At 54.2% G+C, this 22,974-nt stretch overlaps 2 protein-coding genes and 1 long non-coding RNA gene across 4 annotated transcripts in view; 1 reads left to right on the forward strand and 2 right to left on the reverse strand.

Annotated features, from left to right (window-relative positions):
* The window catches only part of ACSS1 (acyl-CoA synthetase short chain family member 1), a 43,014-nt gene that overhangs the window by 1,676 nt on the left and 18,364 nt on the right, over positions 1 to 22,974 (reverse strand). Inside the window, exons 3-13 of one of the 2 annotated variants that reach the window (XM_007191860.2) lie at positions 19,516 to 19,715; positions 13,158 to 13,333; positions 12,646 to 12,798; positions 8,402 to 8,549; positions 7,215 to 7,352; positions 5,300 to 5,392; positions 4,294 to 4,406; positions 3,965 to 4,091; positions 3,263 to 3,390; positions 3,083 to 3,146; positions 800 to 918 (exon numbers count right to left, since the gene is read on the reverse strand). In XM_007191860.2, coding sequence (XP_007191922.2) covers positions 800 to 918; positions 3,083 to 3,146; positions 3,263 to 3,390; positions 3,965 to 4,091; positions 4,294 to 4,406; positions 5,300 to 5,392; positions 7,215 to 7,352; positions 8,402 to 8,549; positions 12,646 to 12,798; positions 13,158 to 13,333; positions 19,516 to 19,715 — 1,459 coding nt within the window. The remainder of the gene's footprint in view (positions 1 to 799; positions 919 to 3,082; positions 3,147 to 3,262; positions 3,391 to 3,964; positions 4,092 to 4,293; positions 4,407 to 5,299; positions 5,393 to 7,214; positions 7,353 to 8,401; positions 8,550 to 12,645; positions 12,799 to 13,157; positions 13,334 to 19,515; positions 19,716 to 22,974) is intronic. The other variant, XM_057530143.1, reaches the window with a different exon arrangement.
* LOC130704956 (uncharacterized) lies at positions 303 to 6,410 on the forward strand. The gene is made up of 2 exons (XR_009005538.1): positions 303 to 1,316; positions 2,940 to 6,410. It is a non-coding gene; the product is annotated as an uncharacterized LOC130704956 (long non-coding RNA).
* On the reverse strand, positions 11,123 to 12,072 carry LOC103018075 (RWD domain-containing protein 1-like). Its single transcript, XM_007191858.3, has one exon. It carries the CDS (start codon positions 11,749 to 11,751, stop codon positions 11,308 to 11,310), a length of 444 nt encoding a protein of 147 aa, XP_007191920.2. The 5' UTR covers positions 11,752 to 12,072; the 3' UTR covers positions 11,123 to 11,307.

Below are 22,974 nucleotides of genomic sequence, written 5' to 3' on the forward strand. Positions count from 1 at the left end.
GGCCGTGGCCTCTGGTTTTACCCTCCTCCATCTGGACCTAAAGCTGAAATCAGCCGTGGTCAGGGGTTTAGCTGAGCCTCCACTGGGGGCTCTCCCCTACCCAGGTGGACCTCACTGCCGACACGCGTTTCTCCTGCCCGCTACACCGGGAGGCTCCCAGGCATTCTCGGGGCGCCTTGTCTCCTCCCCCAGCCGGGGCCGTAGTTGGCTTTTTCTAACATAAGAAGCAAGGGGTGCTTAAGAGGAAAATGTCTTGCTTAGTGTTTGAAACTTAGCCTTTGACATTTTCCAACTACAGGCATCCAACGTCAAGGCGATATGTTAAGGGCTGCGTTTGGGGCCTGTAACAGTGGCCTCTCTTTTCAAAGAGTCCAGTTAACCTACGGGGAGTTCAGGTGAAGCTCTGGTCACCGGGCCAACAGTCTGACCTTGTACGGCACCGAGTGAAGCTGGGCCCTCCTGCCACCGAGGCCCAGCTCCCAGCCAAGGAAGGAGTGAAAAGCCAGCAGGGCTGAGAAGGTGGCCCAGCTCCTCCTTGAAACTGACCCCAACACAGGCTCCCAGGCAGGGTCTGGCGGTGTTTCCTCACCGGCCCGGGAACCTCTGGTCCCACTCCAGGCCTCTGTTTAGAATCCACGATGCTCCACGGCCCAGCCCGGCCCCTGCGCAGGTGGCTGTGTCTCCCTCCGTCCGAGGACGCAGCAGCCCACCGCCCTTGCCCACCTCCTGCCACCATCCCCCGTCAATGGTGGGAAGCGAGGAGGAGCAGTGCTATGGCCCCGGAGGCGTGTCCACTCACCAGGACCTGGTCGGGCACCGCGTACTTGGCGATCTTAGAGGCCACCACTGACCGGAGCTCCTTCACCACCACGTCTGCGTCACCCGCGTCATCTTTCAACACGATGAAGGCGAACGCAGCTGGAAGGAGAGCAGAGGTTCAGGTGCATCAGACCACGACCCACCTCCCGGGGCAGCATGTTTCACACAAATCGCCATATATCCAAAGGGGCTTTAAATCATAGGCTGGTGACCCTGTGGCAGCTGGTCTCTTTAGCTGCAGCCCCGAAGGTGCATTTCCATTTTCATTCAAGGTGGAAGTGACTCCACTGGCTCCTCTGGCGCCTCGGGTGGCGGGCACGTGTGCAGAGACCCTGGAGCCGTGACTCACCTCTGTCCGCACACCCGTGACACAGCCGTGACGTGGGCTGTAGAAGACTCACTCTCCACCCCGTGCGACAGGTGTGGAAACACCGCCCAGGCACTAGTCTCTGGGCACGTGTCCAGCCTGTGGGCACCAGCCACGTGGCTATTTAAAGGTAAGTTAAATGTAAAATGCAGCTCCCCAGTCACGTGAGCCACATGTAGCCGGGGCCCACCATGTGGACAGCACAGATGAAGAATGGCTCCGTCGAGGCAGGAAGTTCTGTTGGGCTGTGCTGGTCAACCAGTATTTTAGCACAAACACCAGGTTTTGTTTTCAGTACTCCAGCGAGGATCAGAGTGACTCCCACGGGCGTCCAGCACGTTTCTCCTTAACCCACCAGGGATGATCTCGCACACGGACCCAACTCCAAGTCCATTTCTCTCCACGTGAGCAATCGCTGTCCCAGCGCCACTTGGGTCGGTCTGTCCTTTCCCTGCTGACCCGCACTGTCCTGCCTCCAAGCCAAAGGTCTCTCCACAGCCTCGCCTCCTTCTTGCTCACTGACCTGTCCGTCCCTGCACCGAGCCCACCCCATCCTGATCTACACTCCCTGCGCACCACCTAACCCCCACTGGTCCTGTCCGTCTGCCTCTCCCCTCTCCCCCAGCCCCTCCAGCACATGAGCCCCCGGGGCAGGGACTTAGGTCGCTCTCCAGGTCTGCGTCCTAATCACACGAGACCTGGGGGCTCCCCTCCGTCAGATCGAGTGCAAACAGAGAGAGTGGGGACAAATACACACCCACAGCTTTTGCTGTTGTTCTTGTTTTACAAGTGGACAAATGCTCAAATTTGTTAGAAATCAGGAAAATGCACATCCTCGTACCCGATACACAAATTCTCCCCCAAAGCCTGGCAGGCAACGCCAGAGTCGCTTAGGATGCAGGGAAGGGCTGCTGGCGGGAGCGTGATGTGGCCCGAGGCCCCTGAGACGCACACTCGAGGACCTGTCCTGTCTCATCCCCTCGACCCCCAACAGCCCCCCACATCCCAGCCCCTGTTATCATGGGCGACATCCTCACGGGCACATCCTTCTGTGGCAACTGAAAACGCTTTTGTAAAGCACTTAAATAAGTGTTCAATTTTCCAACAGGTTGGCTTAGAGACAGTGAGTAAGTAACAGAAGAAGAGCACACAGGCGTGGCTGGGAGGCAGGTGACACTGGGTCATCGTGCATCCTGACAGCAGGAGGGAGAGTGCCCAGGCCATTCAGCCGGGCAGTAGAAGTCAGTCTGCCCAGCAGTGCAGCATAAGGTCAGAGAGTGTCTGGGTCACGCCAGGCCAGGCCAGGCCAGTGTGCCTGCTACGTGCCTGGCATTACAACACTCGGGTGACCCTGCCCCTTCCCAGACCCACCGCTTAGAAACTGGCGGACTTTGGAACAAAGTGTGTCCCCAGTAAGGACCAGTCCAATCACTGGCTCTATGCTTCCCTGGCCCATCGCTGTGCAGGGGGAACCACAGGTCAGACTCCTCCAAAGAGTCTCAGGCCAGTCAAGGAGCCGCTGCAAGGCACGGGACGCTGTGACGGAGCATGTGTGCGGGACGTGTGGGCAGCACAGGGCATGTGCACACACTGTCCCTGACAGGGCCGCCAGGGCCCTGTGGATGGGGAGGAAGCTCCCCAAGCTCAGTAGGCCAAACAGGTCACAACTGCTTGTGGGTGAGTGTCCTTAAAGGACGGCAGAACCAGGACATTTCAGAGTCCTGACTTTTTTCTAACACTTGTGTCTGTTCAGCCTCCTCACCCAAAATCTCCACTTGAGAGAGACGTGAACCAGCAGCCTGACCCACAAGAAAGCCCTGGTCCCCGCCCACCAAGTCTGCTTCTCCTATAGGAGCCCTGGCCCCAGGGCCAGGAGGGTCCTCGGGGGACACGCACCTTCTCCCTTGATGTCGTGGGGGTAGCCGATGACGGCAGTCTCGGGCACTGCAGGGTGGTCAGCCTGGGCACGACAGAGAACGCAGAGGTGAGGCAGCGACTCAGCCAATGACGACCACCCCAGACCCCAGGCAGCGGCAGCCGGTGGCAGTGCAGGACACGGAGGCCGGCTGGGCTCACCATGGCGTCCTCAATCTCCGCCGTCCCCAGCCGGTGGCCGCTGATGTTGATGACATCGTCCATCCGCCCCGTGATCTGGTAGTAGCCGTCCTCGGTTCGGTAAGCCCCGTCTCCTGTGAAGTAGTAGCCTGCACCACAGAGGGGGGATTCAGCACCAGCTCCGAACTGGGACCTAGCAGGGCTCCCATCCTTCCATGACGGACACCCCCTGGACAGGAGGAAGCGCCAAAGCCCCCCTGCCGACGCAACCCCCACCCCGATGGAGACACCTCTCCGGTGCTGCTAAGCTGGTGCCAGTAAAGGGCAGAGGGGCTGCCAGACAGCAGGAGGCTGCGAACGCCTGGAAGCAGAAGATACGAGGAGCCCACTCGAGCTTCCCCAGGGGTGAGTGTCGCTGACATGCTTGCGAATGCAGAGCATCGGTTCCCAGCGGCACACGTGTACGTGAACTCCCACCCAACGACACGACACAAGCCGGGAAGACGACGACACGGAGACCGGGGGGAGGCCTGGAGCCACCGCGATTGTCGCCAAGGCGGCGTCTTGCTCTTCTCCTGGGAGCCCATGGCCTGAGTCCCTGGGAGAACCCCGAGCTGGACCACTCCTGGCTCAGAGGTAAGGAAGGGAGGGAGCGTTCACGCAACCCCCGGCCCCTCGGAAATGGTTCTGAGACCGAGTCCAGCGGTGGCAGGAAAGGCTCACCCGGGTAGGCCTCGAAGTAGGCGTCCATGAATCGCTGGTGATCTCCGAAGATGGTCCGGGCCATGCCTGGCCAGGCCTGGGACAGGCACAGAGACCCGGACACATCTCCACCCTTCAGGACATTTCCCTGCAGACCCAGGAGATGGGGAGACAGGAGTGACCATCTCGCGTTCTCTGAACTGCCAGGCCCGACGCAGGAACAGGACAAGTGCCCCAGAGGGAGCTGCCCGGAGCTTTCTCCTCTGAGAGGAGACCCTGCGGTGGGTGCCGCGCGACGGGGCAGGGCAGCCGAGGCCAGGGGGGCGGGGCACGTGGACGGGGAGACTCACCTTCTCGTCCATGAGAACAGGGACGATGCCAAACAAGGGCCTCATCGCCATGCAGGGCAGGATTTCTGCCCCCTCCTCCGAGGGCCGCGGCGAGATGCAGATGCCCCCCGTTTCTGCGGGCGGTACAGGAAGAAACACCAGTGGGCCTGAGGCTACTGACACGTGTATCCAGACCATATGGACACAGGGTCCACACACACGGCTGCTCTCCAGAGTGGGAGGGGGTAGACCTGCCCGTCCGGGGCAAGGAAACAGCCCCCAGTGACAAAAGGACCTCTGAGGAGAAACCAGGCTTGGGTGCCGGTCCCCTCCACTGTGGAAATGAGAGCGGGCTGGGGGCCAGGTTCAGCTCCAGGAGCCACGGCCCCCATCTCGTGCTGTGGGGACACAGGGACGGCGGAAAGGAGGGCGGAGGGAAAGAACGCCCATGTGTCCTGCCCCCAGGCATTCCTCTGGCTCCGGCCTCCATCAGCCTGCATGGGAAGGGCCCCCCCCCAAGACTCTGCTGTAGGGAACATCCGGGGCCTTCCTGAACCATGAGGCCCGCGCCACTGGGAACGTCTCACTTTCTGGCTTCTTGAAGGACGAGGCCTCAGCCACGTTTATTACGTCAGTGGTGGTCTCTTGCCCCCAAAATCCTGATAAGTCAGACACCCCAGAGGAGGGGGGCAAATCAAAACACAGTGGTGCAGAAAAAACTCCTTTCCCTCTAGATCCAAATCTAGACTCAAGATCGCTTAAACAGCAGGACCCATCACTGGGCCGCACCGGGTTCAGGAGGTGGGCCGCCAAGGAAGGGAACCTTCGCGGGGCCCTGTGTCGCCCCTCCGCCCCCTCCCGGGCCCCACCTTACAGACGAGGAAACCGAGGCTCAGGGAAGCCTTTGCACCCATGTCTCACAGCTGCAGAGCGGCAGCTGCTGCCCTGAGCTTCCTCTCCCCACACACCAGGCACCCGTTGAGCTGACGCTCTGCGCTCCCTGCCCCTCCCCCGGGGACGTGCTCACCTGTCTGCCACCAGGTGTCCACCAGCGTGCACCGGCTGTCCCCCACCACCCTGTGCAGCCACTCCCAGGCCTCCTGGTTGATCGGCTCTCCCACTGCAACCACACGAGAGAGAGAAGATGTTAAGAGACCTCAAAAAGGCTGAAACCAAAAGGAGCTGATTTCATGACGAAAACAGCTCTATAATTTTCCCAAAAGACACAAAAGGAGACTTGAAAAAGCAGTGAGATCATCAGGTTTATGGCTATGGAAGAACACAAATGACAATGAGATATTTTCACCATCAGAGGGTCAAAAACCAAGAAGTTGGCAAGAGTGTGGAGGAAACAACACCACACACACTGCTGGAGTGCAGTTTGGAGAGCGATTGGAGTGTTTCTCTTCCTGTTTAGAAGTGCACACACCCGTTGCAACTGCTTTGGACGCCTGCTGGTGACGGAACCCACTATAAAGCCAGACACACTCGTCCTGTGACTGGAGGAGGTCGCTCCAGGCACCCACCCCCAGAAGCAGACACGGACGAGGATGTTCCCATGGCCAAGAGCTAAAAACTGTCCGTGGAGAGGAGAATGGCGAAGTGAATCGTGGCACGTTCGTGAGGGACCACCACCGGCCAAGGCATGAATTGTCCCAGGTGCAGGAACCACCATGCTATTCACCCACCTGCCAGCACGGCTCACTGATCCTGATGGAAGAAACATCCACACGTCGAGGTGCGGGGAAGTCATTCTGGCTCACACACCATTTAACTCAGACCTTATGCTAACTGGAACAGCCTGCCCAACATACACTGCACATCTGCATTAATCATTAAAGAAAAGGGCACGCTGTCCAGAAGTAAAGAATGTCTGAAGATAGAGATAAATGCCTCCCTGGGACGCCAGTGCTGGGACTCCTTTGATGATAAGACTCCCTTCCCAGAGCCAAGGCTATACTAACTCTCTGTGTACGTGCTGATCTGCTTTTTTGAAACCTTGAAGGAATGTATCCCTGACTTGTTTGATGTTCTTTGTCCTGATAAAACTGCTGAAAACCATGCTTCTCTGGAGCAGTTCCCTTAGAGCTATAGTCCTCAGCTTGGTTTGAATAAAATTCTCTTCTATTCTTATTATAGATTGGTTACTGATTATTTTCCTCGACAATACCCTGGTCTCAGGAAACCCCCGCAGGGCTCTGCTGTTGGAGCTGGTCATGCAGCAGGGGTGCCCCCAAGCTACACAGAGCCCAGCCAGCTGGTGAGGACTCCCTGGGGGGAGTAGGGGGTCCCTGCACACTCGCTGCTGCCTGGTCCAACCAGAGAGTGGCTCTGGTCACAGCCCTTATAGAGTGAGGCCCATAGGAGCCCGCCCCTGGCCTGGGGGACGCGCAGCAGAGCGCTCTGAGCACCTGCCTTGTCACCTGCGTACTGCTTCCTTAGTAACCGAATCCCCTGCAGGAGAACAGGCCTGGCGCCTTCCACCTCCCGGGACCACCTCAACTCAGGGTAACCCAGGTCACCTTTCCAAAACGCTCTCACATGACTTGGCGACATCTATCCTGATTGCGAGTGGAGATAACCTTTGATCTCACAACTCCCTCCCTGCCTGGAAACACGCACCCAAGGGCAGAATGGCACTGATGACAGCGCTGGGAACAGCAGGGGGTGAGATCCTGGGCAGCCTCTAGGGAAAGGGCTCGGGCCTGACCTTCCAACGGTGGTGAGTTTTCATAATGAAGATGGAGCACAGAAAACATCACAACGCTGAGCCCCAGACCCTTAACGGCTGTGGGCTCCCAGAAGGGGCTTCCACGTGGGGCATCTGCTTTCTACTGGCTGCAGCGCATCACGTGAACTCAGCGCAGACACAGCCTTTGTGATGAAGCCATCCAGAGACCTGCGCTGGCTCTGGCACACACATGCCTCCTGCAGCCGCTCACCTGAGCCCAGGGTCCGCAGGGAGGAGCGGTCATACTTCTTCACCCAGGAATCCTCGAATTTCAGCAGCAGCCGGAAGGCCGTCGGGGCGCCATAGAACTGATTGATCTTCAGCCTCTGCACCATCTCCCAGTACCGACCTACGAGAGGCCCCGGGTCACGTCACCTCCATGAGGCACACTTAGAGGCGGCCCACGTTACCGTGCGCCGGACGAGTGCAGACACCCACGGTGTCCACGAAACCCACTCTGCATCCACCTCCGGGACGGGAGGGGCTCCCCATGGGGCCGCCTCCCGCACTCCCCACGTCAGAGGCTCGAGCCTCCGCTTGGCCCTGGGTGCCGACCCACACGCTGACAGGCCATGTCCTGACCCACGGGACACAGCGAGGAATCGGGTCAAAGGGATATTACCGTGAAGTAGCACCAACGCAGAGCCCGCATTCAGGCACATTTCAATGGTCTCTAGTGGCGACCCGTGCTTCCCCCGGAGCAGCAGCGGCACCCAGGATGCACGCGCCCCGTCAACCCCCCAACTCGCCGCCACCACTCTGCACACAGGAGGTTGAGGCCACCTGAGACTCGGCTCTCATCCCTAGCCGGGCCCCCTGCGCGTCTTCCAGGAGCACATCTGGCCCCTGCGGGAGGCTGGAGAGGACCTGGGAGGGGGGGACCAAAGTTCCAGGCACCAAACCATCAGCACTGTGGACCTTCTGGGCAAGAGCCTCGGCAGAGCCGCCAACCTTCGGTCGCGTTTGAACAAACACTTGAAGACGCTGTGCCGCAAGGGAGGAAGACGCCAGGGGAGCAAGACGTGGGTCCTCAAAGGCACCCCTCTCCATGGTGGCGGCTCCAGGCCACACACCTCGAGCTCGGCCCGAGCGGCCCGAAGGCACAGGCAGTGGGGCACATGGGGAGGCTGGCCACTGGCCTCGGCTTCGAGGAAGGGCAGGATCCGGTCAGGTGGCCGCAGAGGTTAGAGGGACACTAGGGTGGGTGGTCTCTCGAAGGCTCCAGCGATTGGACCCCCTCCCATTGCGCATGTGATCCCACTGCAGGCCTGGCCCGGCCCCTGCCGCCCGGCAGCTTTGTCACAAGAACCCACAAGCCCGACCCGAGCAACGCCTCCACCCCGCAGCCCTCACCCCCCAACCTCTCCTCCCTCCTCCTGCCCCTCCTGCAGTCCGCACCAGCGTCGGGGTAAACCGGGGTGCTCTCAAAAAGGACGCTGGTCGCTCCATTGCAGAGAGGCCCGTACACCACGTAGCTGTGTCCCGTAATCCAGCCGATGTCAGCCACGCAGCCAAAGACGTCACCTGGCCGGTAGTCAAACACAAACTGCAGAAACAGGAGGAGGGGCTGTCAGGAGCCTGTCACCCGCTCCCACACGTCACAGGGCGTGTTCTGTCCCACGGCCCCCGAGAGCAGGAGTGAGGGCAGAGCAGCCACAGCAGTGATGACAGGGGAACCACTGGTGACAGCAGCGCCAGACCCGCAGATGACAGCGAAAGAAGCCGGACTTCAGAGGGGACACTCTTTGAGCCCCAGCACAAAGCCCACCCATACGCTGGAGGTCGCCTAGCACTAGTCCTGAGGCGGGCGGGGATGGGGGTTTTGGGGGAGCGGGCAGATGTCAGGGCCTGAAGGAGCTGGAGACGCCCGTGTCCTGACACAGGTGCTGGCCACATGTGTATCCACAGGTAAAACTCCATCCAGTCCTATGTCTAAAATAAGGGCACCATTCTGCATTAAGTTACACCATAGCTTTTTTTGTTTTTTTTGGTTTTTTACACCATAGTTTTTTAAATCCTTTTAAAACTGCAAAAAACAAAAGCCAAAAAGACCAAGAAACGCATCAAGCATCATCAGCTTCTAAGAGTCTGAGAGACACGGGCATCTCCTTATTCTTGCCAAAAGGTCAAACCTGAACCTGACCCTGTCTGCGGGTCCACTTGCCCTTTTGCAGGAGACACTGAGGACAGAGAGACACACAGCCGGGCACTACGACCGACAATGTTCAAGGAAATGAAGGGATGGAGGGAAACCCATTGGTTAAACTTGGCTTAAAAGGCTTACCCAAAACAGTCAGTGGGCAAGAGTAAGCTACAGCACCTAGGGATGCACATTTGGGTGACAAAACTAGAAAGGGCAGGGACACTATGGGCCATGAAGGGGCTTCTGTGTGAGGCTGGCGAGGTGCCAGTTTTTGACTGAAGTGAGTTTGTCCAGCAATAATTCATTAAGCCACACGTTTGATTTCGGTGGTTTTCTATATCTGTGTTCTATTTTGCAATAAAGATGTTTTTTAACCTTTGGGCGAGTGGCCCAGTCTCTTGCTGCCACAGACACACACTGAGGTCCCCCAGGAGTTTCCAGACAGCACAGTGGTCTCAAGTCTGCCAGGGTCCTGTGGAGCCATGACCCAAGGCAGAGGGTTGGAAACTGCACTCCCACTGCACCGGTGAAGCAGGACGCCCACACCCCAAGGCCCACAGCATCCCGGAACTGAGAGGATTTTTAATACGAGGACCCACAGTGCCACATCTTTCACGGGGCTGGCGACCTCTCCACCTGCCGTTCTTGGAAGGAGAACAGGAGCCCGGGACCGGCCACGCTCCAAAGGGCACCCTGACCCCACTGCTCACCCTGAAACCTGCCCATGTCCCCACCGTCCCTGCAGAGTCAACTGTCCTTTTCCCTGAAGAAACCAACAGTCCTAATACCTTCAGCAGGTGCACAGGCAGACACACACACACACACACACAGACGTACACACTCATAGACACACGCTTATGTACAGAAGGCTGAAAGTTTCTATTCCTAATGCTTTAAAATGCCCTCACTGTATTGAAGAGAAATTCAAAAGATGGTCCCGTCCTTACATCCCCACTTCTTTTGCTCATGTAGACAGTGTCCTGGTAATGCTTGAAAACAAAAAATGAAGACTCTTTCACCACATTTACAGCTCCCCTCATGCTAATTTTGTTATAAATTGATGGAAACACATTGACCCATTCTGTGACTTTCTTGGTGTTCGGTCTCGGTAGCTACATTTTCCGAAGTGTTCTGACTTACACTACATGTCAGTCTTTGCAGCATGCCCACCCAGAGCTTAGCAAGAGGCTTTCAGACGAGAACAGCTCTGTGATGCTCACGGTCACCCAGCGGCCAGAAGATAGCGGCTTTAACATGGACTGTGTCAAGCATAATACCTCGTCTTCCCGGCCTGGTTCTGTGCCGCGTCTATCTTTCTGCCTCACTTCCGCATCTTCAGTGCTGCCCGCAAGTGGCTGCCACTCCCAGGCCTCATCTCTGCCCTCCCAGGACCCGCTCGTCGTCCGCGCTCATCCGTGAGGTCCACCTCCGGATGACCAGGCCTGGCCGATCAGCATATCCCACTCCCACCCCCACCATAGTGACTGAGTGGGCGGAGCCCTGGACCCCAGCCAGACTGTAGGTGCTCTCAGCGTCCAAGCCCTGCCTGGATGCGCCTGGGCTTCCCGGTCACGTGGCCAGTCAGCTCCCCTGCTGCTGGCATTGCCTAGGGCTGAGTTCTGCCTTTGGCCAGAGAGAGAGTCTGGTCCACAGACAATATCCTGAGACCCCATCCCACCTGGGGAGCGTCAGCTATTCCCCAAGGCAACCAGGGATGCATGTTAACCAAAATCCCCCCACCCACCCATGTTTAAATGAGTGCTGATTTTTAAATGCATTTACTATAATAAAACTGTGCCAGACCATTTGCTTTATAATCCTTAAAGGATGGTCCCCTGTAATACAATTTCCATACACTAAATTTAAGTCTCCTCATAAAAGCAAGTCTTTTTTAAAATTTTCCTTTTAAAATGTGGCCCCAGTAAGCAGAGCCTAGAGGCCACAGCACTTTTAGAGGCCCATGAAAATGTTTTACTTTCTTTCTTTTTTTTTTTTTTTTGAAATTTTAAGATCAGTTTATTAAGTTCAATGATGAAAGCCATCAGAAGAACATTCTCCTGAAAATTATTTTTTCTTAGAAAAAAGAAAGGAAAATCAACACCCTCTTAGCATAGCCACAGATGCTATGGCAGTCAAGCCTCTCCGAAGACGGGACAGTCCATTAGTCGGTCAAGTCACTCTCCCGGTCAGCATGACTGTAGTCCGGATCATCCTCATCATCCTCCAGCTCCAAGTCATCCATTTCCTGGAACAAAGACTCATCTACCTCCACGTTGTTTCCAGCATCTTCCAAGAACTGAATATCAGATGTGTCGAGATTATGATCTGTTTCAAATAGCTGTCTCCCACTTAATTTATTTTTTCCTGCTTGTTCTTCTTCTTTCATTCGTTTCTTTTTAATTTCCAAGAGTTCTGCATCAAACTTGGCCTTCCAACTTAAGAAATTCTCGATTGTAACAGGAGTGCCATGGAATAATTGCTTTTCAGCTTCTTCTGCTTCTTTTTCTTTTTGTTTTTTTTCTTCTTCTCGTCTAGTTTTTATTTGATCTACTATTTCATTTAATTTTTCTTGCACGGCTGTCACTAAAGTAAAGATCATCACCATACCAAGGTTTTCTTCTGCCTGTAATGCTAATAATTTTAAAATGTCTGAGACATCATTATCATCTAGATTTAACTGAGAGAATATTTCATAAAGGGGAGCTTCATCTGGGTATTTTTCACTGTATGTAAACTTGAGGGTAGTCTGGACAGTTTCATCATTTTCTCCAGCCTCAGATGTCACAGTAATGGTGAAGCTGGGTGGATTTTCTGATAATACCAGTTAATGACACTCTCAAACCCCTCTTCACTCATCCCCTTAATATCCTCACAGCACAGTTGTACTGCTGTTGAGAGAGAACATGAACAGGACTGGAGCTATACAGGGGTAGCTGAGAGACATCTGCCTGTGAAGGAGTCAGGGTAGATGGACTCCAGAGCCTCCAGCTTGTTGCGCTGCTCCTCGCCGTAATCTGTCATCGCGGCCCTCGCTGCAGCCCATGGATCGCCCAGACACCCAGGCGGCGCGCGGCAGCCGGGCTACTTTCTTTTAAAACCAGATAAAAAAGACCTCTTAAGTAGAAGAAAGCGTCTTAACAAATAACAATAATGTACTCATATTTACACCAACCTTGTTGTATAGGAGAAGAGCCCAGGAAGGCCAGAGCACCTGGACTCCCAGCACCTGAAAGCAGCCGTGCCAGCCAGCACATCAGGCCTAGGGAGGGCTTGGCACACGTGTGACGGGCTAAAGACCAGCAGAAGACACAGGTCCAGGACCCAGGCCCTTCCGACAAGGACAGAAACTCAGCCCCCCAAGCCCACCCCTCCACCACGCTGATGCCAGGACGCCCGGCCCTGCTCGTGAACACATGAGGAGAAGACGTTAGCAGGAGCTCTGGCCCCAGTCCAGCCTCTCCTGGCCCCCCGCCCGGAGCCCCCTGGGGCAGCGCCCTACCCGGTGCGTCAGAGCGGCGTACAGCAGGTAGCCCGCCTGGGTGTGGACAAGCCCCTTGGGCGTCCCAGTGCTCCCCGAGGTGTACAGCAGGAAGAGCGTGTCCTCACTGCCCATGCTCTCCGGGGCACACACTGGCTCCTCCTTGGCCATTTCCTGTGAGGGAGAAGACCAGACAGCCCGTCACGGGCAGTGACCTCGCCCCTGCACCCGGCATCCCCTCGGCCTCAGGACTCGGCAGACAGGGTTCAGAGTTCACCTTCTCTAGCCTGCCCTAGTTTAATTCCAAATAAAAGGATGGATCCAGTCATTTCTGTTATGTTAAATGTTTCCCTCTGTTTGTGGAATTTGAGTTCCATCTTCCCTACCAGGATGGAAGCCCATCAAATAGCAAAGGGGAACCCTGGGCACCTCTGGGGGACCCAGATTGAGAACCACAATCTGACAAGACTCAGACTCAGTTAATCCAATGACAACCTCTTCTCCTCAAACTATACAAAAGGAGATAAACCCACCTGCTCAAGGGGGATGTCCAGATCCCCCATGTGAACCTTGTTGTCTGTCCTGTGAGCCACGAGGACATGCTGGATGGTTGGGCAGAGCTTTACGGCTTCGTCCACAATCTTCTTCAGCTCCACCACGCGCCCTCCCCGGAGTCCTTGGTTGACGGTGATAACCACCTTGCACTTGGCTATCGGAGTCAAAGGCAGGTAATTCTGGTCAGTTTCCTCCCCACTCTGACCTTCACAGCCCAGACAGCCACACACCCCAGGCCTAAGGGTGTGACGGAGAAAGTCCATCCTTGAGCAAGAGAGTCAACAAAAAAAAGTGAAGTTCCACCTGCTCTGGGATCTTTGTGCTCAGAGCCGGAGCGCCAGCCTTTTCCCGGCTCTGGGAAGAGCAGGTGTAACTGGAGATAAGTCACCGGACGCTCAACTCCGCCAGACTCCCGCTCCCTCCCACCTGCCCCGGGGCCTTCCCAGGCTACCCTCCACCCACCATGCCCCAACCCGGGATGACCCGGAGGCATCACGGCTGAGGTGGGCTATTGTACAACTGGCCCCTGAGAAAGAGCCTGGAACGACCATCCAGCTGCCATGCTGGTGGCCACGCACAGCCCTGAGACCCGTGACGTGGGTGCCGAGGCCTGATTTGCAGCCACAGGCAGGAGTGTTGAGGAATCACCCCACCCAGTGGTCCTCAACCAGCCCCTCGGGGTTCATGCTGACGCCCGGGGCCCCATCGCCTGCCAGGGTTTCCCTGCGGTCTGAGCCCTGGGCACCCACAGTAGGAGCTCCCCGGCCTCACTCCCCGCAGCCCGCAGCATCTCCCAGGACCACCTCCCCAGTGAACTGCCTGCACTTGAACTCTCGCCTCAGGGCGGCTCCTGGGGGCCCTACCTGAGTCTCCCTCAGCTTTCCAGTCTGAAATGTGCTTTCTAGAGACATGCTCACAGCCTCTCTTCCTCCCAAGAGCCCTAGAGGTGGCACAGCCCCGCGGGCCACCTGAGACCCCTCCAGCACAGGCCTTTGCCTGGTTCAGAGAGATACTCTGGACTGCCTGGGGCGCCTAGGGCAGTGTCATCAGCTCTGCACGCCAGGCCCCGGCCACACACACTGTTTGCTCCTCAGGCCTTGGCAATCAGTCACCTTGCGGAGACAAAGTCAGGTGGACAGAGCCCGCCTGAGACGCTCCAGGCCTACATCCCCGAGCTGGGACTGTCCAGGGAAGCTCCCTGTGGGGCAGGAAGGGAGATGGCCCAGCAGGTAGAAAGGGACCCTGCTCAAGGGCATGAGAGACAAAGAAAGCTCAGGACCCTCTGGAGAAAACAGCGGCCCCTGCCCAACCTGGGTGCTGGAATCCCGGCCGTCGAGACACAGGCCTCGCTCCCGGTGCCCATCTGCGCGAGGCCTCCCTGCCCGAGTGGTTCTCCAGGGCAGGAACCTCCGGGCCCGACACGCCCAGTCCCCAGGAGGTGCTTGGGGAGCACCTTCTCTCTGCGGTCCCCGAGGGCGGGCAGCGGGGCCGTGGCAGGTGCACGGCATCAGCGCAGGCAGCATCAGCAGATGCTTCGGTCTGGGAGGGATTCACTTTCACCCTGGCTTTTGATCACGTCTCAGCTTCTGTATTTGTTTTTAATTGCTCCCATAGCCAATTACCACAAATTTAGTGGCTCAGAACCCCCATTTTTTTTTTTAGCTCACGGTTCTGTAATCTGGGTGAGCTCGGCCGTGAGACTCTAAGCTGGGTTCTCTGCTTAGTCTCACGGCCAAAATCAAGGTGCCGGTGGGGGTGGGGGCAGATGTCACCTGGAGGCTCTGGGGAGAATCTGCTTCCAGGTTGCTCAGGGTGTTGGCAGAAGTCAGGTCCGTGTGGCTGTAGGACTGAGGCCCCCATTTCCTTGCTGACTGTCAGTCAGGGGTCGTCCTCAGCTTTTAGAGCCACCTACACCCCCTGCACACAACCTCCTTCATCTTCAAAGCCAGCAAAGGCAGGTCAAGTCCTTGTCACTTGGAATCTCTCTCACCTCCCTCTCTGCCACATGTTTTCTGCTTCAGCCAGAGAAAGTTCTCTGCTTTTAAGGACCGGTGGTTACACCGGGCCGACCAGCATCATCCCCCCATTTTAGGGTCCCATCACATCTGCAGAGGGCTTCTGCCACGTAAGGTACATATTCACAGGTACTGGGGAATTCGGGCGTGGACAACTGCTCGGGCCACTGTTCTGCTCCCACAGCATCTCCCAGAGCCATTCTCCACCCTCCCCATGCCTCCCTCTCTCCACTTCTCACACAGCCTAGAGCAGGAAGGAGGATAAAGGAAGAGGAGTGGCCAGATCCCAGAGGCCAGGCCAGGGGGCCGGGGCCGTAGAACAGGACATACTAACCAGAGTGGCTGCCTACTCACCGTGAGACCTGGTCGCCACACTGACACGCTCCTTCCCGGGGGTGGACAAAAGACAGCTGTGAATTCTCTGACCTAGTCTCACGCCACTTCTCATGGACAAGTAGGGTCTAGGCCCCCTCCCCTTAAATCTGGGATGGCTACAGACTGGTTTGACCAATGGAGTATAGCCAAAATGATGCTATGCATATTCCAGGGTCAGCCTTTAGGACAAGTGGCAGTTTCCTTGCTTCCTCTTGGAGCCATAAGCCACCATGTAACAAGTCTGACTACCTGAGGCTGCCTTGCTATGGGGAAGCCCAGGTTAGTCATGTGAAGAGGCTACATGAACAGAAAGAGACCCCTGGCCACCCCCAACCATTCAAACCAATCCAGCCAATATCCCAGATATCACAAAGCAGAGGGAAGCTATTTCCACCATGCCCACCTGACTCCTGCCCCGCAGAATCATGAAACATAGTAAGAAAATATACTGTTCTAAGTACTTACTTTTGGAGTAGCTTGTGACACAGCAATAAATAACCAAAATACCACCCTCACTGAGCCAAGAGAACACAGACACTTGTCCCAACAGGGTCTTGCCCCCAGGAAACTGACACCTGAATAGCTGGACATGGAGGCTGTAGGGTGCTGGGGAAGAGCCGCTTAATGGCAAAGTTCTAGAGAAAAGTTATAGGACTTTCCCCTACTGAGTCCCTCAGAGCTGACTGGGCCCTGCCTTCCCATGGCCTGGCTGTTTAGGATTCCTGAGTTCTGGGAGTTGCCCGGCATCCAGCTACTAATTCTCCAGAGTCAATTGCTTTTGCTTGTTTCAAAGAATCTTAACAGAAACACTTGGTAACTGTGGCCACATCAGCAAGAGAGGAAAGGAGCAGCCTAATGTAATGTTGAAAGCATTGGTAGAATGCCTGGGTTCAAATCCTGGGTCTGTCGCTAAGTAGCAGTGTGACCTTAGGCAAGTCACTTAACCTTTCTGTGCCTTAGTTTCCAAGACCAGATGGCTTCACTGGTGAATTCTACCAAACAGATAAAGACAAATTAACATCAATCTTTCTCAAACTCTTCCTAAAAATTGCAGAGGAGGAAACACTTTCTTACTCATTCTGTGTGGCCAGCTTTACCCTGATACCAAAACCAGACAAACAGATCACAAGAAAAGAAAACTACGGACCAATATCCCTTATAAACACTGATGCAAAAATCCTCAACCAAATGCTAACAAACTGTATCCAGCAGCATATTAACAAGATTATACATCATGACCAAGTGGGATTTATTCCTGGAATGCAAGGATGGTTCAGCATACGAAAATCAAGGATAGATATATAGATCAGTGGAATAGAATAGAGAACTCAGAAATAAGCACTCACATATACAGTCAAGTTATTTTTGACAAGAGTTCCAAGACCATTCAACAAAGGAAACAATAGTCTCTTCAATAAATGGTATCACTGGATATGCACAGGCCAAAAAAAAAAAAAAAAAAAATGAAGCTGGGCCCTTACCTCACACCATATGCAAAAATTAACTCAAAATGGATCAAAGACCTGGGACTTCCCTGGTGGCACAGTGGATAAGACTCCACGCTCCCAATGCAGGGGGCCCGGGTTTGATCCCTGGTCAGGGAACTAGATCCCATATGCATGTTGCGACTGAGAGTTCCCATGCCACAACTAAGAAACCCACGTGCCACAACTAAGGAGTCCATGGGCTGCAACTAAGGAGCCCATGGGCTGCAACTAAGGAGCCCTGGAGCTGCAACTAAGGAGCCTAAGACTTTGCATGCCACAACTAAGGAAACTGCCTGCTGCAACTAAGGAGCCCACATGCCACAACTAAGGAGCCGGCGAGCCCTGGAACTGCAACTAAGAGGCCCGCCTGCCACTACTAAGACCTGGCACAACCAAAATAAATAAATATTTTTTAAAAAATGGATCAAAGACCTAAATGAAAAAGCTAAAACTATAAAAAACTCCTAGAAGAAAACACAGAGGCAAATCTTTGTAATGTTGTACTTGGCAATGGAGTCTTAAATAATACACCAGAAACACGAACAACAAAAGGAGACAGATGAACTGGACTTTATCACAATTAAAAATTTTTGTGCTTCAGAGGACAATATTGAGAAAGCAAAAAGACAACCCACAGAATGGGATAAAATAATTGCAAATCATATATCTGATAAAGGTACAGTATCCAGACTATCTAGAGAACTCACAACTCAACAACAACAACAAAAATACAAACGACCAATTAAAAAAATGGGCAAAGGACTTAAGTAGATATTTCTCCAAAGAAGACACAAATGGACAAGCACATGAAAAGATATTCAATGATATTAGTCATTAGAAAAATGCAAATCAAAACTACAATGAAATACCACTTCATACCCATTGGGATGGCTATAATTTTTTTTTAAAGGAAAATAACAAGTGTTGCTGAGGATTTGGAGAAATTGGAACCCTCATACATTGCTAGTAGAAATGTAAAACAGAATAGCTCCTTTGGAAAAGTTTTGCAGTTTGTCAGTAAGTTAAACATAGATTTACCATATGTGCCAGCAATTCCATTCCAAGGTATATACCCAAATAATTGAAAGCAGGTATTCTTGTACATAAACGTTCATAGCAGTTCTATTCACAATAGCCAAAAAGTAGAAACAAGTAAAAATACCCATAAACAGATAAATGGATAAACAAAATGTGGTTTATCCATACAGTGAAATATTATTCATCTACAAAAAGAAATGAAATACTGATACACACTACAACATAGATGCACCTTGAAAACATGATGCTTAGTGAAAGAAGTAGAACACAGAATGCCACATACTGTAGGAGTTCATTTTTACAAAACCTCCAGAACAAGCAGATCATAGAGAGAGAAAGCAGATTAGAGTTGTCAGAGGCTGGATGGAGGGGAAATGAGGAATGCCTGCTTAATGGGTATGAGATGTCCATCTGGGATGATGAGAAAGTTCTGGAATAGTGATGATGGTTGCACAACATTGTGAATGTGCTTAATGTCTCTGAACTGTACACTTGAAAATGATTCAATGGTAATAGAAAAAGGGAGAGGGTAGAAATAGCAAGAGTATTATCTCATATAATATTTATGAAGACTAAGTTAAAATGAAGAGAGATGGCCTTCACAAACTGCTTAGAACAAAACCTGGCACACAGTAGGTGCTACAGAGTTGAGAGAGAGAGAGAAAGGAGTAGCAGCACCAATGCTTGAAATTAGAGGGGAAATGTTGGAAGGGAGCAGAAAGGTTCCCCAGTCTTTCCTAAAGAGAGTGGTCAACAGAGGTCTGAGAACTATGCCCTTCAGCTCTGTCCGTTACCCAAAGGCAAGTCTTCTGTGAGACACAAAGAATTCCCAGCAGCCCCCAGGGGAGCCAGCTCAGGGAACCCTCTAGGATCTCAAGGGAGCAGGGGTCAGGCTGCACAGACATGAGGCCACCATTCAGACACTCAGCCCTCCGACACCAGAAAAAGGAAGGAGACGATACTGCTCCGCACACCTGTCTGGGAAGCTCTGACCTACCTGCACACAGAAGGCCTTAAAGACACACCACAAGGCCCACGCCTGACTCCAAGCCTCAGGAGATGGCCCACCCCGTCATTCCTCACCACAGAAGGCTTCCAGCTGTTGACCTGTGGAATCTTCCCCGTATCTCCCCAGCCTCATCTCACCCTACGTTTCTTCCCTCCTCCACTGCAGCCACACAGCCTCCTCCAGCCGGTACCTATGCCATTCCCTCCACCTGGAATCTTCCTTTCCTTCATCTGGTTAAATCCAACGCACTCAGATCTCAGCTGATGGAGCAAATGTTCATTCAGCCATGCGCTGTCCCTGGTAGTGTCCATCATCTGTATGTGTGACTTTCAGTGATATCTGTCACCACGCTAAGTCCCTGAAGGCCAGGGGACCCAGGTGCCTCCCTCCCTCCCACTGCCCACGTGCTCACCATCGTTGATCCTCCCAGCCAAGGACCCCGCACTGAAGCCAGCAAAGACAACAGTGTGGATGGCTCCAATCCTGGCGCAAGCCAGCATTGCGGCCACAGCCAGCGGGGAGACAGGCATGTAGATGGCTACCCGGTCCCCTCGGTGGACTCCATGCCTCTTGAGCGTGTTGGCCAGGCGGCACGTGGTCTCCAGCAGTTCCCTGCGGCACAAGGAAGGGAGGGCTGTCAGAGAAGGGGGAGGGCCAGAACGCATGGTCATTGGGCTGGAATAATTCTTCAGACTGCAGGCACTGGGGCCCCGGCCAGCCACGGGAGGGCAGCCACTCCAACACTTGATGCATGGAAGGCTCTTTTCAGAAAACATTGTAACTTTGTAGGCTTGTCCTGACACGGATTCACGGCCACACTGCTGAGAAAAATCGCCTGTCCCCGCATCCACTGAGAGCAGGGCTTCTCAGAGACCTGGGTCATCCGGTCCCGGAGTCTTCTGACACGTCCTCCCCGAGAGGCCCCTGTTCTCTGGGTCAGTACAAGCCTTGCTGGGCAGGGGACCCCAACTCTGCGAAGCCTCAGTGATTTGGGAAGGAAAGCAGCCCGCAGCCTGGGGCAGGGCTGGGTGGTGAGGGACCGGGACACTGTGCCCCGCCTCTTGTGCCCACATGGCCCCTGCCTCCACTGCAGGGGCTTAGGCTTGGTCAGCCAGAGAGCAGCATCCCGCTGAACAAGCTGATTGGCTTGGGGTTGGCACGTGACCCAACACAACCCCGAGAGGATGACAGTCTACCAGAAACCAGAACAGGAAATGGAGGAAAGTGCAGGAGGGCAGAAGCAGGTGGACGCTGGGTTCAGCACTGCTTCCCACGTGGTCCCACTGAACCCCACTTCCCACAGGAAGGGACACTTCCCATTTTCACCGCTCTTGTTTTATTGTATTTGTTATTTAACAGAAAGCTGGCATGGAAGGGCAGAGTAAGTCCGCCCCACCCGCGCGGCTCCACCCTCCTGGCCAAGACCCAGGAGAGTTTGTGGTTGCCCTGTGCTCAGAGGCCCAGAAAGGGGCAGCCCAGCAAGGGCCAGCAGGAAATGAAGGGTGGGCAGTGGCAGGCCTTGCGGGAGACCAGACGAAAGATCACTAGTGTAACCAAGCAGGACCTTATGGGGCCTTCTTGGGACAGGCCCCTCCCCCATATCCTCTGCTTTAGCTCCTCTCTAAAGTACCTAGATAATAGCATCTGATGCACATTCCTGAGTTGTTTTACAGATGTTAAAACCCCCACCAGATGGAAGAAATTAACTACTTGTAGCCTCCGGACCTACTGGAGCCTGAGGATTGATAATGTTAACAGCCCCGTTAAGTCACCATCAACCAGAGAACTGTGGTGAGGTGATCACATACCCTGGGACTCCCCTCCCTCACCTTGCCTTTAAAAAGGCTTTCCTGAAACCCATCGGGGAGTCGGGTGTTTTGAGCACCAGCGGCCCTGGACTCCTTGCTTGGTGCCTGCAATAAACGCTGCACTTTCCTTCACCCCAACCCAGTGTCAGTAGATTGGCTTTACTGTGCACGGGTGAGCGGACGGACCCAAGTTTGGTTCGGGTAACACGAGTGCAGCCTGCGCTCCCCCTCGACTCCTGCCAGGCTGGCACAGTGCCTCTCCGGTAGGGCCCTATGCTTTCTCCTTAAGGCTTTAGGAGGACAAAAGCGCCATTCACTGACCCCATCCACCGCGCACCTGAGCTTGTGATGAAAGAAAGAGCACCCCGACAGCCCCCAACAGCAAACTCCCCGGAGCCAGGGCCCAGAAACACACCTCCTGCGTGCAGCGAGGAGGCTAGGATAGTCTGTGACAGCACTAAAGAGGCAGCTGTGGTCAGTCACACAGAAGGATAACTTAAGCCCAGCGCAGGTGCCATTTTCAACAGCGCTAAGGACTTAAGGAGTCGGTGCTGGGGAGATGGAGGCTCAAGTGCGTCAGAGGTCAGTGGTGATGAAATCCAGTCCTTTTTCTGCAGACGAAAGGCAGCATTTTGAAGTCGAGGAAGGCACAGAACCATCCAGACAGAGAGGCCTGGGTTGCTTTCTATAGGAGCTGCACAGGCATGGGAGCTCACCTTTCTCAGCTGCCACAAGATCACCTGAGAAACAGCAGGCCCCTTCCACCTTGTTTAACCGTCACGAGTGTTAATGAGAAGCTTCACCCACTCAGGACCCTGCCAAACATTCAGTAGAGATTATCTTTACCATCAGACGTCTTTGTTTGAAATTACTTTCTAGAAGTACTAAAATCAACTAATTCATTTTGATGAATTTGTAAGATGTTAAAAATTCCATTCTAGGCACCACGGGGGCGAGTAAGGCACCAGACAAAAGAAATGAGAGGGAAAGTGTCCTCCTGCAACCCAGCTCCCACTGGGGAAATGAAGGCACATGAAAGTGTGATGGGCGTTTATCACCTCAGCTTCTGGTACAATTACTGAGGCAGCAGGGAGAGCTTTCTGGAAAGGTTGGCTGTGGGGAGGAGGAGCAAGGCAGCAAAAGGGAAAGGATTCCCTTCAGGGGCAGAAGTTGCCTGGCGGTCAGAGCTGGGCAGCTGACCTATAGCCCTGGGAAGGTCTGGAGACCAAGCTGAAGTAGCCCAGGTGTTCCCTGGAGGGTTGAGGGGCCTTATCATGGGCCCTGGAACTGAGTCTGCTGGGTCCCACACTCTTGCTGCTGCATCCAGAGAAGTTTCTGATAAAGAATCTGATCCGGGTGAATCTCTTAAGTTCACTCCCCTTCCCATCCTCTCTGCCAAGGCCATAAAACTCAAGGTCGAAGAGATCCTTGAAGCCTCCCTGGGGTTCCTGGCCACAGCGGTCCAGCCTCTGCTCAAACATCACGTTGCTGGGAGTCACCCCGCACAGCACTAAACAGTCTTCCTAGAATCAGGCCAAGACTTGTAGCTGTTCCACTTCCACCCCTTGGTCCCAGCTCAGCCCTTTAAAGATGTCCAGAGAAAATCTGTCATTCGATGATAGCCCTTCAGATTCCTGAATACCCCCCACCACTACCTCACAAAGCCTTTTCTCTCCCAGGTTCTCTCGCCCAGCCCTCCATGACGCCACTCCCATTCTCTAGAAACCCCCAGGTTATCAAACGGACCCCGGCACTCCCATGGTATCTGCCCGGGTCAGAAAATGGAATGCAGACCCTTGACCCCAACTCTACATTTAACCATGTAAATGAAGAATACATTTATTTTCTAATGCCTGACAAAGGTGTCCCAGATTCAACATGAGGTCACTAACCCACTGACCATCGCCACACACAGAACAGGACTCCAACCAGGGCTCCTCCATTATCACAGTCAGCAAATTAATTTTTAAAATCGGACTTTCCAGACTATCCATTTGTCCCTGTTTAATTCCATCTCAATTTCTACTCATCTTTCCAGTTCATCCATTATTTTTTTAAGCTTG

The sequence above is a fragment of the Balaenoptera acutorostrata genome, chromosome 15 (assembly GCF_949987535.1).
Source record: "Balaenoptera acutorostrata chromosome 15, mBalAcu1.1, whole genome shotgun sequence".
Classification (NCBI taxonomy): domain Eukaryota; kingdom Metazoa; phylum Chordata; class Mammalia; order Artiodactyla; family Balaenopteridae; genus Balaenoptera; species Balaenoptera acutorostrata.

Bases quoted from the DNA above. Each gene is read 5' to 3' on its own strand.
- LOC103018075 (XM_007191858.3), bottom strand. From the start codon at position 11,751: ATGGTGATGATCTTTACTTTAGTGACAGCCGTGCAAGAAAAATTAAAT.